We start from the raw sequence: 16039 nt of genomic DNA on the forward strand, positions 1-16039 counted from the left end.
TCTAATATCTGTCATTTGTTATTTTTAAAAGAAACTGTGATTTTCTTCTATCTCTACTTTCTGTGGGCCATGAAATCATGGCAGCTTGACAGGGGTGCTGACCAGGATTGTTCTGGACAACTAAATTTGGGGCAAGGCTACTCCAACAGATCCCAAGTGATTTCATTTACATATCTGTATCATTCATATTTAATATAATTATCCATATTTCTTTATTCACATCTATCATCTTATTTGCATTTCTCTGTTCCCTCCAGGTTTTTGGTTTTTGGGTTATTTGCATGTCTTTTGGTATTCTATTTAGTCTGCCTGTTGATTTGTTTTTTAACCACATCCCTTAAAGACCTGCTCCTCACAGGGTGATAATAATATTCTATACAAGCTTCTCACATCTACTTAGACTGCATCACCTCTGTTGAGTCTCTTTGACAGAACAGCTGTAATGAAGTACCACACTAGTGATGCTTAAAGAACAGAAGTTAAACAGAAAACCTTTTTTTTTCTTATCACTGGATATTCAAAAGTCACAGTGCAGAGCCGGGCAGTGGTGGCGCACACCTTTAATCCCAGCACTCGGGAGGCAGAGGCAGGCGGATCTCTGTGAGTTCGAGGCCAGCCTGGTGTACAAGAGCTAGTTCTGGGACAGGCACAAAAGCTACAGAGAAACCCTATCTCGAAAAACCAAAAAAAAAAAAAAAAATTAAAAAAAAAAAGTCACAGTGCAGGAGGCCGGGTTCCTTGTGTGAGCTGAGCACAGACTGTGTCCTGTGTCCTCTCCGAGGCTAGCTTATGTTTTCTTGCCGTATTATCTTCCTTTTATGTGTCTCTAGGTTCATGCTCTGCCTTGTTATAAGGACACCCATCACTTGGATTAAGGTCTGACCTCATGAATTCATTTTAACTGGATTACCTTTGCACAGACCCTCTCTTCAAGCAAATTCTATTTTGAGGTCTTCAGGGCTCAGTCCTTTAACATGGGCATTTAGAAGAGATACCATTTAACCTGTAACATCTCTATATACTGAAAATTATGTCAGTGTGATATTTTGGCTTTCAAATTAAAGAACCCAACGAAAGAAAGCAGTTCGTTAAATGTGTCAAGATATTTACATTTCCGTCCTCCCCTCACAATTGCTTCTCTTTGATCTGAAGGAGTTCCCTTAGGCTTTTGTAAGGTAGGTCTGCTGGCAGTGGCCCGCCATAGCATGTCTCTTCTACTCGTTGCCCTGTGATCTCTTCCCTAGGTCTAGGTCCAATTCTTCTATTTGTTTTGTAAACACATTTTTAAAATTCACTGTCTTTCTGATTAAAAGTCCAACTGTTTGAATTGCTTTCTGCGATTGAAAAATCGAGGTCATTTAATATTGCTATATCTTTCTTTCTTGGTAGTTCTGTCCAGGTTTCTTTGGGTGAAAGTTCATACTGTTTGGTATATTTTACTGTGCTTCTGGCATCTAAGTTTGTTCTGTTTATCAGATTTGGCTCTAGCCACTCACTTTTCATCTTGTTTGTATGCCGTGGTCTTTATCTCCTTTCTGTGGATACCTGACGTTTGCCGTTGTCCCATGGATCTCCTGAGCTATTCTTGTTTGTCACAGTCTCTTCTTTCTTTTTCTTAGGTTTGATGACTTCTCTTGATCTATATTCAAGTTTGCTTCCTCTTGCTTTTCTCAGTCCCATCAGGCACTTGAAGTCCTCCCACGTATTCGCTTCTGTGGACTGTAGAGTTTGCATGTAAATTTCCCATTTGGCTCCTATCTATCTATCTATCTATCATCTATCTATCTATCTATCTATCTATCTATCTATCTATCTATCTATCTATCTCTATCTCGCTCTCTCTCTCTGTCTTTCTTTCTGTCTTTACAGTCAGCAGTTTTGGCCACTACTTGTTGAAACGTGACTTTTATAGATGTTTGAAATGTTTTTCTGATATTTCCAGCAACTGCGTCATTTGGGATTGGTTATCTACTGCCTTGCCTCATGTCCTGAAAAGGACATGTTTTCCTGTTTTTCCTGATATTAAGTTGTTGTGGATCACATCCTGTTCTTTGAAAATTATTCTTTGAACGTCTGGGTTTTGTTTATTTATTTGTTTATTTTTGTTAAACTTTGTGGAAGTTTAGATTTTTGCTTAAACAAGTAATCACTCTGGCCATGGTCACACTATAAGTTCCAAAGCACCATCTTCAGGCTGTGTTTCAATTTCAGTTCTTTCAAAGTTTCCGTGGACCTTTCAGCTCTGTTCACCGTGTGTGCGCAGCCACCAGCGTGGGGCCTGAGCAGTGCTCCGTTCTGTACTTCAGTCCCAGAGGCTTGGTTTCCTGCTCAGGCTCACAAAGCACAGCCAGGGCCTGAGCTCCAGGGTTTACTCAGTCTTCTGGCTCATTTTCATGAGTGTTCTCCCCACAACGTCCCCAGTGCCTTCTGTCTCCCAAGTGTCCTGATCTTTGTCAATGTCAAATGATACTTAAGTAGAAGATAACCTTCTACTGAAAAGCCAGGACTTTGGTTTCCCTGGTTGCATGAGTACTTTCCGAGAATCGCATCTACTTTCTGGAGCCAAGTGCTAGTGAAAGAAAAACAACAGAGCAAAGTCCAGAGGCTCCTTCCCATAATCTGAGTGCCTGGGAAGCTTAGGCAAGAGTTACTGTAAACTCCCGGGCCATCTGGGATACGGGCATCAGACCCTGTCTCCCAAAGCAAACAGGGAAAAGAGGTGAGGCCAGTAGAGGTAAATGAAGAAGGGGCAACAGGCTTCTCTCTCTGTTCTTGAAATGGAAATCACTATGACCCTAAAGGAGGCTTTATTCCCTGGGGCTTCAGGGCCAGCTCAATTTGCCTTTGTGAACACTGGACTTGTGTTTCCCTTTTGAGGCAGAACAAGTGACCCTTGAGAATATGATTTAACGCCTTCCGCGTCTCCTTGTCCCTATCAAAGTAGCAGCAGGCATATCTGCAATCTTCGATTGAGCAGGGAAAGGAAGGCATTTCCCTGATCTTAGGGTTAGTTTGTCCAGAAAAGTTGCTTTTGGTACTTTCCCTTAAACTACGGTAAAGAGTCAAGAGAGGAAAGAAGAGAGAAAAGAAAAAAATATTTCTTGGGAACCTTCCACATTCCTGATATTATGTGAGGATTTTATGCCTATTAATTACCTAGACTTCCAAAAATAACTTTCAAAGCTGGGTATGGTAGTACAGGTTTATAACCTCAATACTGGAGAGTTTGAGGCAGGGGGATGACAAGTTTAAAGCTAGCTTAAACTGCATAGGAAGTTCTTGTCTCAAGAAAATAACAAAAGCAGTAACACTTGTATATTCCTCAGATGGTGTCCTGTTTACAGACATTTGGGGTTCAGGTGATGTCAGCCATGGGTTCCCCTGTTATATTTCCTAAGTCCAAACTGCCAACTCTCCCTGCTATGCTACACCGCCCACTCACACGCTGCGGTGACACTCTTCCTCCACCAAGGCCACACCTCGTAATATCGCCACTCCCTATGGGGGCCGTTTTCTTTCCGACCACCACAAAGCCTAACTCTCTAAAACCGTAAGGAAAGTGAAACGCTTCCCTCTTCCACTTGTTCCTTTCCCTACCCTGAGATGCAGTGGAGAAAGAGCTTAGAGCCAGGTAAATGTTGGCTCTTCCTCTCACAGGGTGGCTCTTGGTCTTTCGCCCTCTCCAGCGAATGTATAAAGCCTTCCTCACTTTCTCACAGGGGGAATTGTTTCGATGAGTTAGTTAAAGGCCCCATTTGACTTCCTGCCTGCTGCCTTCCAGAGAGATCTTTCAGGGTCTATCTGCACTAACTCTGGAGGCTCTGACTCATCTGTTTATTGGGAACTTGTTAGAATGTTGTGGACTATTGGGGTGGAGAAATGGGGGAGTAAAGTGCTGGCCTCGCAAACGTGAGGAACCCAGAACTCGTGAAAAAAGTCAGACTCAGTGGCAGGCACTTGTCATCCCGGTGCTGGGGGGACAGAGACGTCACTGGCCAGCTAGCCTAGCCTTCTTTGAAGTTCCAGGCTAGTGAGAGGCCTTGTCTCAGGAAAAGGTGGATGTCACAGAGGACCAAGGTTGTTCCCAGGCCTTAACCTCCTCACACATACAAACACACTCTGACCTACAAACACTAACATACACACAGAGACACAGACACACACACACAGACACACATGCACACACACACCCACACACAGATGTTTTGAATTAGCACAGTCTTTTTCTCATTACACAGTACACACATAGCAAAGTCATTCATCCTGACAGACACTAACTTAAGTGTATAATACGGAATGAAGCTCAGAATCCTACTTGTCAGATGGGTGCGATTCCACAAAGTACCCAGCAAAGGGACAGTAGATCCGAGGCTGCAGGTCCTTCACCAGCTGGGCTTTGTAATTCAGAAGCTTTCTTCTTTCCGCCTTAATGAACTGGGCTTTCCATTCCTCTGAAAGGACATGTTTGAGGTTAGCGTTCTCCGTTCATCAATCTTTGAAAGTGAATGCCCTGGTTCCCAGCTTCTTACACTGGGCTGTAACCCAACACAGGATGTATAACTAAATGTAGCATTCACAAGGAAATCAACATCTGTGAGTTTTCTTGAGAATTCAACAAAACTTAATTTAAAAAATGCACATAATGGTACTGCTCACCTGTGCTGTGCTGTGCTGTGTGACATCACCGCTCATCATGTGATGTCACTGAAGCCTTGGTTCTGAGCACACATCAGGTATGCTTTGCACTGGGCATGTCATCACACATCACAACACAATCAATTGTGCGTGTCTTTGGCTCACATTCAAAACCACTGCATGCTATGAACTGTGTGTTTTTACTGCACACACCGCCTTTTATGCTCTCATAGAAACAGAATGGTTTTTGTGGAAAACAAAGACTTCATATTCTCTTAGTGTATCTCTGGATTCTATCATGCTAGGGTGTTTGATATTTAAAATTGCTGCTTGAGTTGTTGACTTGAGCTTCACAGAATTTAATCGTTCAAAGAATTTTGACTTGAGGTTAGGATAGACTTTCCAAAAACTTATGAAATGGACCTAATCATAATTCTGCTGTATGGCAATACACATTTATGTGAATGGATTTCTCAGAATTGGTCACAAAATCAAAATATCAATCAACTTTGAAGACTGCTAGACACACCCCACATCTACTGTATCAAATATTCAGCCAAGATTAAATTCTTAATGTAAATAAGTAAGCATAACATTTGAAGCATAAACATTTACTTCATCTTTAATAAATACTAAATTATATGTGTAGCAAAGAATTGTTTTAATATAAATTTGTTTATAATTTATTATCAGCAGATAGTTGACTTGCATCCTGATTTTAGATACTTATATGCTCAAGGCTGCATAAAGATTTCTCTGGTGCCAAGGGTTCACAAATGGAAACATTTACTAAATCTTGCTCTACTGGACAGGAACTTGCTGTGAAAAAATGGAGGGGACAAGTAAGACAGAAGCAAAGTTATCCCTGTGATAAGTAAGACAGAAGGAAAGTTATCCCTGTGATAATGGAGATGTGTCCTCAGTTTGATTTAGCAAATTTTGATTAATTACCAGGAGACCAACCACGGGTCCCAAGCTTGCTTCTTGTTTGTTATGTTTTTGGAGACTTTAGTTTAATACAGGGAAGCCCATTCTATGTACACTGAAACTCCTATAGTTTATTTTAATATAGGCAAGCCATTCTATATACACTGTAACTTCTGCAGTCGTTAACATTTTAATAGTGTGTACGTGACTGGTACATTATAAAACTGAACTCTATTTTTGTAACCTGACAACTCACAGTGACGAAAATCACCAGTTTGGTTGTTAGTCATAGTTAGCATCAAAGCCCAACCCACTACTTACAGAATTGAGTAAGTGAGCTACCTTCCATCTCCTCCTCTGTCAACGGACTTGTGATAGACACCTCACAGTTTCCCGCTCTCTCCTCCTCTCTCTCCCTCCCAGTGTTTATTACACACTGTCTATGCTCCAGAGGAGCTCTGGGGGGTACTAAGCGTGCAGTACTGAATAAGACGGTAAATCTTATGAGCAAGAAATGGAACGTGATCCCAAGGAATCTTTTTCCTAGTGAAAGAAACCAGTTTTCAAAGGGGAAATAAAGGAATTATATAAAGTGAAATAAAGCAAGTGTATAAAGTGACGTGGATAGTATAGCAGGGCTGTACAGTGGGGTGTGTCTGCACTGAGCTGGGGTGGCATGGTCACATTAGACAAGGCAGGCAGGGAGTGTCTGTGTTGAGGTGGAGTAAGGTGGGGGCCCACAGATGTGAGTCCTCTTCCACCTTGACTGAAGGTCAGAGAGGTTGAGCTTATTTTACTGTTTCAAAGTTGTTGGCATGACCTTAAGTGTCTTTTGGCCATTTGAAGTTCTTTTGTTGAGAATTCTCTGTTCAGCTCAGTGCCCCATTTTATAATTGGGTTGATTAGCCTTTTACGGTCTAGTTTCTTGAGTTCTTTATATATTTTGGAGATCAGACCTTTGTCAGTTGCGGAGTTGGTGAAGATCTTCTCCCAGTAAGTGGGTTGCCTTTTTGTCTTAGTGACAGTGTCCTTTGCTTTACAGAAGCTTCTTGGACTTCCCACAGGTCAGGGAACCCCGATTGCTCTTCGAGCAGATGAGGGAGGGGGACTTGATCGGAGGAGGGGGAGGGAAATGGGAGGCGGTGGCGGGGAGGAGGCAGAAATCCTTAATAAATAAATTAATTAAAAATAAATAAATAAATAAATAAATAGGAAAAAAAACAAAGTTGTTGGCAACAGGTGTAGCCACAAACAAGAAACCCCAACCTAGGGTGTGGTTACTTGGTGTTTCAGACTTTACTGGCCCATAGAGGTGGATCCACTCCACCCTGACCAAAGGTAGAATTCAAGGCTATTCCTGCTCCCTCATTTGAAAACGGGTTTGACACAGGGAGTGGTTGCCTACAGGACACTTGGTCTAGGGTGTATTCACTGTGTACCCTGCCCAAACATCAAAATGCTTAACTCAGGAAATAGTGACTTGATGTCTCAAGTATTGAAGCAAATGACTGTTCTGGTTGTCCTTTGTGTCATGTTAAAGCAGTCTTTGCTTTCTTACCCCCCACCCCCACCCCCCACCCCGCCCTTTTGTACTGGGGTATAAAAGCATATGGAAAATAAATGTGGGCGGATTCAGTATTCACTGAGTTGCTCTCCTGATACTCTCCTATATCTCTGTGTTTCTTTCATATCTCTGTCTATTCTGCCTAACATCTCTAATCCATACACTCCTACCCTGGAACATACGAACCTGTCTAGGCTGGATCCCGACAGGGTGGCATGGTCACCTTTAGACAGGGCAGTCAGGGAACAGACAGACGGAAGTTGAATTGAGACACATGGGAAATTGCTGGTCATGTGGAGTTTAACAACAGGGAGGGCCCCAAGGAATGAAAATAGTCAACATGACAAGCTGGGCCAGGGGTAGACCAGGAGTGTTAGCCTGAGGACACTAGCAGGTGGCAAAGGGGCCAACTGAGCACACTGGGAGGCAACTGGTCAGGAAAGTCTATGATTAAACAGGACCTAGAGTTGCAGCTCACAGGGTGTGGTTCTATAACTCTTGAAATTGAAGTCTGGTAGATAAGATAAGGACACAGAAAAAATAAAAAATACACTCAACATAATCACTATAAACATTTTTTAGATACCAGACTTTTGTACACATGTATTTATATTACACACACACACACACACACACACACACACACACACACACAGAATATGCCAGTCAACTTTCCACAACTATATTTTTGCCTCTCTTATATTCGCCTTTAACTGTATTTTAAGGGAAAAATATTCCCTCTTTGGCTCCACACACCTTGGGAGGCAGCGGATACAAACGCATGGGAGGAGGCAGTAAACTAGCCGAGGAAGCTAGCTTCATTTGGGTCACATTGCACCATGAGGCTCACTTACCCAACATCATAAGCTATTAGAACTTTGGGGGCTTGTATCAAGGATAAAAGCTAAGCTCTCTCACACATATACTTCCCTCATACAAATCCCAACACTACCCTTGGGCCCAGAGTAGAAAGCTCCAGGATGGGAATCCACACTGCAGAATTTCCTCCTCTGCTGTGCTACCCTCGAACACTCCACAGAACCATGGGGAAGCATCCACACTGAATCCCACGCACTGCATTCTTGACCTCATCCGGAGTCACCCATGCCGTCCTTTCCTGGTCCCTCCCAGGGCACCACACTGTATACTTGGTGACTGCCTTTCTTAGCTCCTCGTAGATTCCCCTGCCCCCAAGCGCTCACTTGGCTCCTTCACACCAGCGTCCCCTGCACACTCAACCATTGCATTCTAGGCTGGAAACCTCAGTGTCTAGCGTCTGTGGTTCATAAGTCTGGCTTTGTAACAGAGCGCGTGCCCCTTTGAGCTGGAACCGTACGCCAGTTATCTCTGTACTTTTTCTCATGGCATCCATCCAAGCACCGTGCCCGATAATCGGTATCACTAGGATATAAATTATTACCAGTAAATTTTCCACCACTGAAGGTCATTGGAAAGCCTGATGCTCCTCCAGCAAAATCACTCATCATTAGAGCAACCTTCTCAGGCAGCCTTCCCCCATTGGGTCTGGTGCAGTCCACGGTGTTGAGGATTTTATGACCTGTGCAGAAACAACATCAAATCTGAAACAGTCCAGTTTAGATGGCCAAGCCAACATGGTTGTCCAGTGCAGTCTATATAATCTGATTCGGTTGATTATAGAAGAATTGTTATGTCCCAAACAAATTAAACAAACAGACAAAAAGCTCAAAACACAAGGAGGAAGCTGTCAAGAGTCTGGAGTTTTACAGTGTTCTGATATCTAAGTGAAGCAGTTTATCCCTTGGGCTGGATGGGTTCTGGGTGCCTTATGGATCATCAGCCTGATTCCACTGTGGCTCACATATACTCCCCTAACTGTCTCCAGATGCTGAAGCTACGGATCCCAGTCAACAGAGATGCCCCTATTTCTGGCAAATTCTATGTACAATGATGTTCCAAATGATGACTGTGTAACTAAGGCCAGGCCTCGCTCATGAAGAACTTTTCTAGTGATAGGATTTTGTTTTGTTCTGCTTTGCTTTGCTCTTTGAGACAGGGTTTTATAGAGGCCAGGCTGGCCTGGACTGTTTATCATAGGATGACCCTGAATTTCTGTCCTTCCTGCTTCTAACTGCTGGGATCACGGGTGTGTATCACCACACCCGGCTATATGATAAAAGGGACTCATAACATTTATTCAACAATAAATTAATGATAGCATTGAAATAATGTAAATATTCATTTCCTTGTGCTAAAAGCTATGTACTTGTCACGACAGACTCCTAAATACTGACAAGTTTTCATTTGGGGGGGGGGATCAAAAGGGTTCATTTTTCTAAGACAAGAGCATAGTATATTGTGTTCTCTTAGATGGCAAGAGCAGAAGATGAGAACAGATTTCAGACAGCAGCCATCCTACCCACAGTATGCCTCATTTTCCATTGCTCGCAAGGATGGGAAGGCACCTTTGTACTCCACGATAATGCAGGTGTCCATCTCGGGATGAACGCCATCCATCAAGATCATGAACCGGAGATTGCTGTCTACCTGCAATCCAACAAAAAAAAAAAAAACAATTCTGTCAGGCAGTTCCACCTTGATTTAATATTGAGAAGGCTGACATTTTGAGAAAGATTGGTAAATCAAATCAAAATTGAAAGGAAGAAAAAAACCATACTTTATACAGAACTGGATTTATTAGCCTGTTTTATATGGTCATACATTTGCTAAATAGGAAGGAAATCTTTTAGCAAATGCAGTTATGTCTAAAATTGAAGCTTGAATACAGGTTTTAATTTATCATGCTCCATGTACAGACAATATGGGCCACTATCAATACATTTAAACATCACCTCAGAAAGCATAATAAAACAGATCTCTAACCTGTTGCCATAGTCCAAACGGTACCACATTGATGTTAGTTAACCGGACACCACTCTGGTCAAGATTCCAAAACACAGGCCTTTCTGTGTCGCCAACATAAATGGGAATGTCTGGTCGTCTCTGGGAAAGCAGCTTCAGAGTAGGGTAACTAGGTCAGAGGGGTGGAAACAGCAAAATATGAAAAAAAAAATGGGATTCACCAGGAAGAAAACAACGTGTTGACTGAAAAGGAAGCAGTTATAAATTAGCCTTTCATGAGAGCTCAGAGACGGGTTCCTTCTCACAGTCACGGCAACATCTCAGGAGACACCACTTCCCAGCTAGAGCATCCATGGTGGAGTGGACATGAGCCAAGTGTGTGAGTCCAGCATTCCACAGCAGCATTGCTCTGAATGGCGAGGCCGGATGGGGTGAAGAGCGGCGGGAGTCAGAGAGAGAGTCATGCAGACGTTGCTGCAAGATGAACGTCTTCATAATTTTCCTAAGTAGCAGCTCTCAGTAAAACAGAGGACACGGCACAGGACAGGAGGAGCCTGTGGGTCACCGCCATGTTCTCCAAAGGCAGAAAGCTACACTGACTTTGTTTATCCTTTGCAGGACCCCGAGAGGCCGTACAGTAAAATTTAATGGAGATGGTAAACGTAGTCTCAACTGTGTAACTAGTCATCCGGGTCTATGGAACTGCTTACAAACATGAAGGCAATTTGCATTTCTATTGAGCATTCATGACAGAAGATTTTTATGTAGCACTGTCGGGTATGGTAGAAGGATGAAAGAGCTAGGTACCCATTCTATCACGGGTGTTTCCACATATTTGAATTCTTTTTCTGTTGTGGGTTTTGTTGTTGTTGTTTGTTTTGGGGGTGCTTTCCTTGTTTTGGTTGAGATAGGGTTTCATTGTGTAGCCCAAGCTGACCCGAGTTCCTAAAAATCCTCCTGACTCAGCCTCTTGAGTACTAGGATTTGGGGCATGAGTCACCATGGCCAGTGGTCATTTGATTCTTACTGTATTCTCTCAGGATTTTGTTTTTATAGATGAAAAAAAAACATAGTCATAAATGTAGGCGTCTTTCTATTTCTGTACACGCCTTACAGGATAATGTAAGATAAAGGTAATAATATTTTATGACACGTGGAGATTGTATCTCCACTAAAGTTTTATTGGGACTTGGTTCTTACACGCATTTGTGACTCCTTCGTTGTGGCTCTCCTGTTTCAATGGCAATGCTGAGCGACATTCAATATATGTTGTATGACTTACAAAATGGAAAATATTCAGTTGGCCCCTTATTAAAAACAGTACCTGTTTGTCATGTTTGATACAGTGTTGCTATAAGTCACTCTGATGGGCTTTGTGCCTGTTCATCTTCCAACTAGGACAAAATGGAAGTCTGTAAGAAATTATCAATCACCCTGCTTTCCGTAATACTCCTACCTCATTCCTGTTGGTATAATCTGTAGAGTGCTTTTAAAATTAGAGTCATGATACATGACAAAAATGTACTTTTATTTCTCCTCTTCTTCATAGTCCTAATGGGGCAAGTCAGAGTGGGTAGGCAGTGATTGCTGAAGACTCTAAAAACCTTTTATAAGCAGGGTACAGTGGAACATGTCTATAATCCCAGCATTTGGAAGGAGAAGTGTAAGGATCAGGAGTTCAAGGGCACCCTCAGCTACATAATGAGTTCAAGGCCAGTCTGAACCTCATAAAGAACCTGTCTAAGAAACAAAGCTGCAACCCTAAAGATCCCCCTGACACCTGTAGTTCAGCCATTGTGGTATCTTTTGGTTGGTTGGTTGTTTTTTGACTTATTTTTTGGCTTTTTGTTTGTTTGTTTTTTGAGACAGGGTTTTTTGAGCCTGTCCCAGAACTAGCTCATGTAGACCAGGCTGGTCTGGAACTCACAGAGATCCGCCTGCCTCTGCCTCCTAAGTGCTGGGATTAAAGGCGTGCATGTGCCACCACTGCCCAGCTTAGCCATTGTGGTGTTTTAGGAGTTGGGTGCTTGGCTTCATTACCTCAGGTGGTCTGAGTGCATGTGACTGATGTAAATGAGGTCTGCTTTGCACAGCCTCTCCAGCCAGTCAGATGGAGGCTCGTGTAGCAGCCACCATCCTCGAGCAAAAGCAGGGCCAGTTAACCAAGGGTCAAACACCATCCGCTTGTCTCCCAGCTTGAGGTCCATGCAGGCATGAGTGAGATATGTTACCTGTTGGAAGAGAGTGACATTCCTGCTATGATCCGGTTACTGGTTAGCCGCAGCGGAGTGCAAGGCTCAGAAGGCTTCTTTGACAAGATCATGCCAACTCAGGCTCAGTGACAGTTGCAGGCACACCCTGACAGAACACCACTCCTTCCACAGCCTGTCAGGATGGAGCCTCTAGTGCCTGCTGTCAAATCAATGAATGCACCCAATTTTTCTCTCTTTAAACCAGATCCTACATGTTTAGCTTTTGTCTGACCACTCCAAACACAGTTTCCAGGGTAAGCAGTTAGAGATTTTAGAGCAAGCATTGAGGGATTTACCATGAAGGCAGTTAGAGACGTTAGGACAATCATCGAGGAACTTAACATGCCAGTGTGGCTTCAAGGGGTGTTGGTTGATTCCTGATTAGTTTTCTGGGTTAGCACAGCTGGAGAGACTGGACTGGCACCTGACTTACTGGGCTGTATGGTTTTCTGCTCTACATTGCCTTCCTACCACCCCTGCAGGCACCAAGGTCTTCTGAGAATGGGGAAATTGTTTGTCTTCCCCAAACTTCTGACGTATTTCCTTTAGAGGAACATGATCTGAAGATAGAAGATGTACAAAAAACTTGCAGAAGATCTCAGGTTGAGGTGCAAAAATAAACAGCTTGTTATCTGTCACAGGGGGAAGGCAGTTTATTTCCCAAAGGTTCAGGTGCTTGAAACTTGGTACCCAGGGTGGGGAGGTTGAGAATGCATGGGATCTTTAAAAGGTGGAGTCTGGTGTAAGGTATTTAATTAGGGGCAGAGATTTTAGAAGAGATCAGGGCAGTTCTTGCAAGATCACAGGATCTCAGGATTGGCCAATTCCCTCAAGAACTGATTTTCATGAAGGACTGGCACCTCCCTCCAGTCTTTGTTCTGCATGTATGACATGTCACTCCTGCATTATTGTGAGTCCATCCACCATGAAGCACTTGCCAGAGCTGGGCACATGAGAACACCATGCTTTTGGAGCTCTCAAACTATGGTTTAGAATATTTCCTTTATAAAGTTCTTAGCTTCAAGTATTTTATCGTTAAAGCATTGACTAATATACCATCTTATCCAAAAATGTTCAGACACTAAGGGTAGCTCCCAACTTCTTCCAGCATTTTACATGGCTCTTCCTTTGAAACATCATTTTTGTTCTCTCTCTTTCTCTCTCTCTCTCTCTCTCTCTCTCTCTCTCTCTCTCTCTCTCTCTATATATATATATATATATATATATATATATATATATATATATATGAATATAGTTGTGAAGATATGCAAATATATGTATTAATGAGATCTTAGTTTTATTTTGTTGTTAGGAATATTGTAATTTTAATATTTCCTTACCTGTACTTCCCCAAAAGCCAACTCTTCAGGAGACCTGGGATCAGAGTCCCAAGGATTAGGAGGATTCAGTTCTACAAGGAGAAGTCCATTGTTTTCATCCATTTCGACAACTAGAACCAAAGAGAAATAAATCTGAGCAAGTGATAAAATGACATTTTTGAAAGTATCACTGAAATAGAAACATATAGTTCAAGTATAGAGGACCAAAGTCACACTCACAACAGAAGAGAATACTAACTGATTGCGTCCTTATTCATGCTGCACTTCAGCAACTCAAGAGATCTCAGGCATGTTGGACATATCTATACAACTGCAGTGTCATGAAACCAGGGAAAGGGAGAAGGTTGAGGCGCTGAGAGAGTGTACAGGAAGGAATTTCCAACATGATGACATAAGCCAAAAGAATTGTAATTAGAAAGTAGTTTCAAGTCACTCAAGTTCAACTTGAGAGATGAGATGACTGACAGGCACAAGAAGTACGCCACAGTCAGGCAGCATGATGAGGGACGTCACGCAAAAGGATGTCACAAACATGATGAATGACATCATGTAGAGGGATGCCACAGACAGGAAACATGATGAATGATGTCATGTAGAGGGAGGGATGCCACAGACAGGAAGCATGATGAATGACGTCATGTAGAGGGAGGGATGCCACAGACAGGAAGCATGATGAATGACGTCATGTAGAGGGATGCCACAGACAGGAAGCATGATGAATGACGTCATGTAGAGGGATGCCATAGACAGGAAGCATGATGAATGACGTCATGTAGAGGGATGCCACAGACAGGAAGCATGATGAATGACGTCATGTAGAGGGATGCTACAGACAGGAAGCATGATGAATGACGTCATGTGGAGGGATGCCACAGACAGGAAGCATGATGAATGACGTCATGTAGAGGGATGCCACAGACAGGAAGCATGATGAATGACGTCATGTAGAGGGAGGGATGCTACAGACAGGAAGCATGATGAATGACGTCATGTGGAGGGATGCCACAGACAGGAAGCATGATGAATGATGTCATGTAGAGGGAGGGATGCCACAGACAGGAAGCATGATGAATGACATCATGTAGAGGGAGGGATGCCACAGACAGGAAGCATGATGAATGACGTCATGTGGAGGGATGCCACAGACAGGAAGCATGATGAATGATGTCATGTAGAGGGAGGGATGCCACAGACAGGAAGCATGATGAATGACATCATGTAGAGGGAGGGATGCCACAGACAGGAAGCATGATGAATGACATCATGTAGAGGGAGGGATGCCACAGACAGGAAGCATGATGAATGACGTCATGTAGAGGGAGGGATGCCACAGACAGGAAGCATGATGAATGACGTCATGTAGAGGGAGGGATGCCACAGACAGGAAGCATGATGAATGACGTCATGTAGAGGGAGGGATGCCACAGACAGGAAGCATGATGAATGACGTCATGTAGAGGGATGCCACAGACAGGAAGCATGATGAATGACATCATGTAGAGGGAGGGATGCCACAGACAGGAAGCATGATGAATGACGTCATGCAGAAGGATTCCAGCATTGGAAAGCTTTGAATTCACAAAGATCTGTCACATGCCTATTCCAACCATGAGCCAAAAGAAACCATTCCTCTTGAGTCTGTGGTTGTCACCCATATGCAGAGGATACAAGATGAGAATGCTCACTGATAAAAGATACCAAGCCATGTGGCTAACACAGACAAGAATTAAGGATTAATTTAAGATATGAGTTAGTTAATAAGAAGTCTGAGATAATACGCCAACCAATTTATAGTTAATGTAGGCCTCTGTGTGTTTCTTTAGGACTGAATGGGTGCAGGACTGGGCTGGACAGAAGCCTCTATCTACAAACAGTACCTAACATGGGCTATTACATCCACATAAAACCTGAGAGATAGAAAAGAACAGAGCTAAGCATGGCTTCTTGGTAGTAACATTTTCTAGGGTGGGCTTGGTTTGCTAGAGGCAAGTATGTCTCATGTAAGAGAGGCTTCCTGACTCAGCTTTAGTTGCAAAAACCTTTCAGCTCTTTTTAGAGGCCCTGTCATCAAACACTTAAATGGTGTTTACGAATAACTGATAGCATGCTTCTTGGTGGTGGCAGGGACCTTGAAACTCCACAGAGTTGTGGCAATAAACATGGCTCCCTCCAGTACCTCTGCCATGAAGCTAGACCCTCAGAAAACTAAGGGATAGAGTGGATCCAGCCGTCAAACCCACAGCTTTAATCCTAGCCATATTGCTTAGAAAATTAAAGACTCATGTGGTCAGAAAAAAAGAGATATGCACTAAAGATAGATTCCGACGGAAGAAAAAAGAAAACCTCTAAATGGTTTGCAGTGTGTTTAAGAAACCTCTATTCTCTTAAATTGCTCCTTGCCAGGAATTTGGTCACAATAATAAGAAAAGCAATTAAATAATTCCCAATGACAGCTTTAGTTTTCTTTTTTTTTGTACTGT

General features: G+C 42.9%; 1 protein-coding gene across 6 annotated transcripts in view; it reads right to left on the reverse strand.

The window, feature by feature from the left end:
* Positions 1–16039, reverse strand: part of LOC142848244 (cytidine monophosphate-N-acetylneuraminic acid hydroxylase) — a 95171-nt gene that overhangs the window by 41049 nt on the left and 38083 nt on the right. For all 6 annotated transcript variants that reach the window (XM_075970032.1, XM_075970034.1, XM_075970036.1 and 3 more), the window contains 6 exons: positions 13560–13669; positions 12008–12198; positions 9989–10136; positions 9571–9652; positions 8547–8684; positions 4316–4451 (listed from right to left, as the gene is read on the reverse strand). In XM_075970032.1, coding sequence (XP_075826147.1) covers positions 4316–4451; positions 8547–8684; positions 9571–9652; positions 9989–10136; positions 12008–12198; positions 13560–13669 — 805 coding nt within the window. The remainder of the gene's footprint in view (positions 1–4315; positions 4452–8546; positions 8685–9570; positions 9653–9988; positions 10137–12007; positions 12199–13559; positions 13670–16039) is intronic.

The sequence above is a fragment of the Microtus pennsylvanicus genome, chromosome 4 (genome assembly GCF_037038515.1).
Source record: "Microtus pennsylvanicus isolate mMicPen1 chromosome 4, mMicPen1.hap1, whole genome shotgun sequence".
Lineage (NCBI taxonomy): Eukaryota > Metazoa > Chordata > Mammalia > Rodentia > Cricetidae > Microtus > Microtus pennsylvanicus.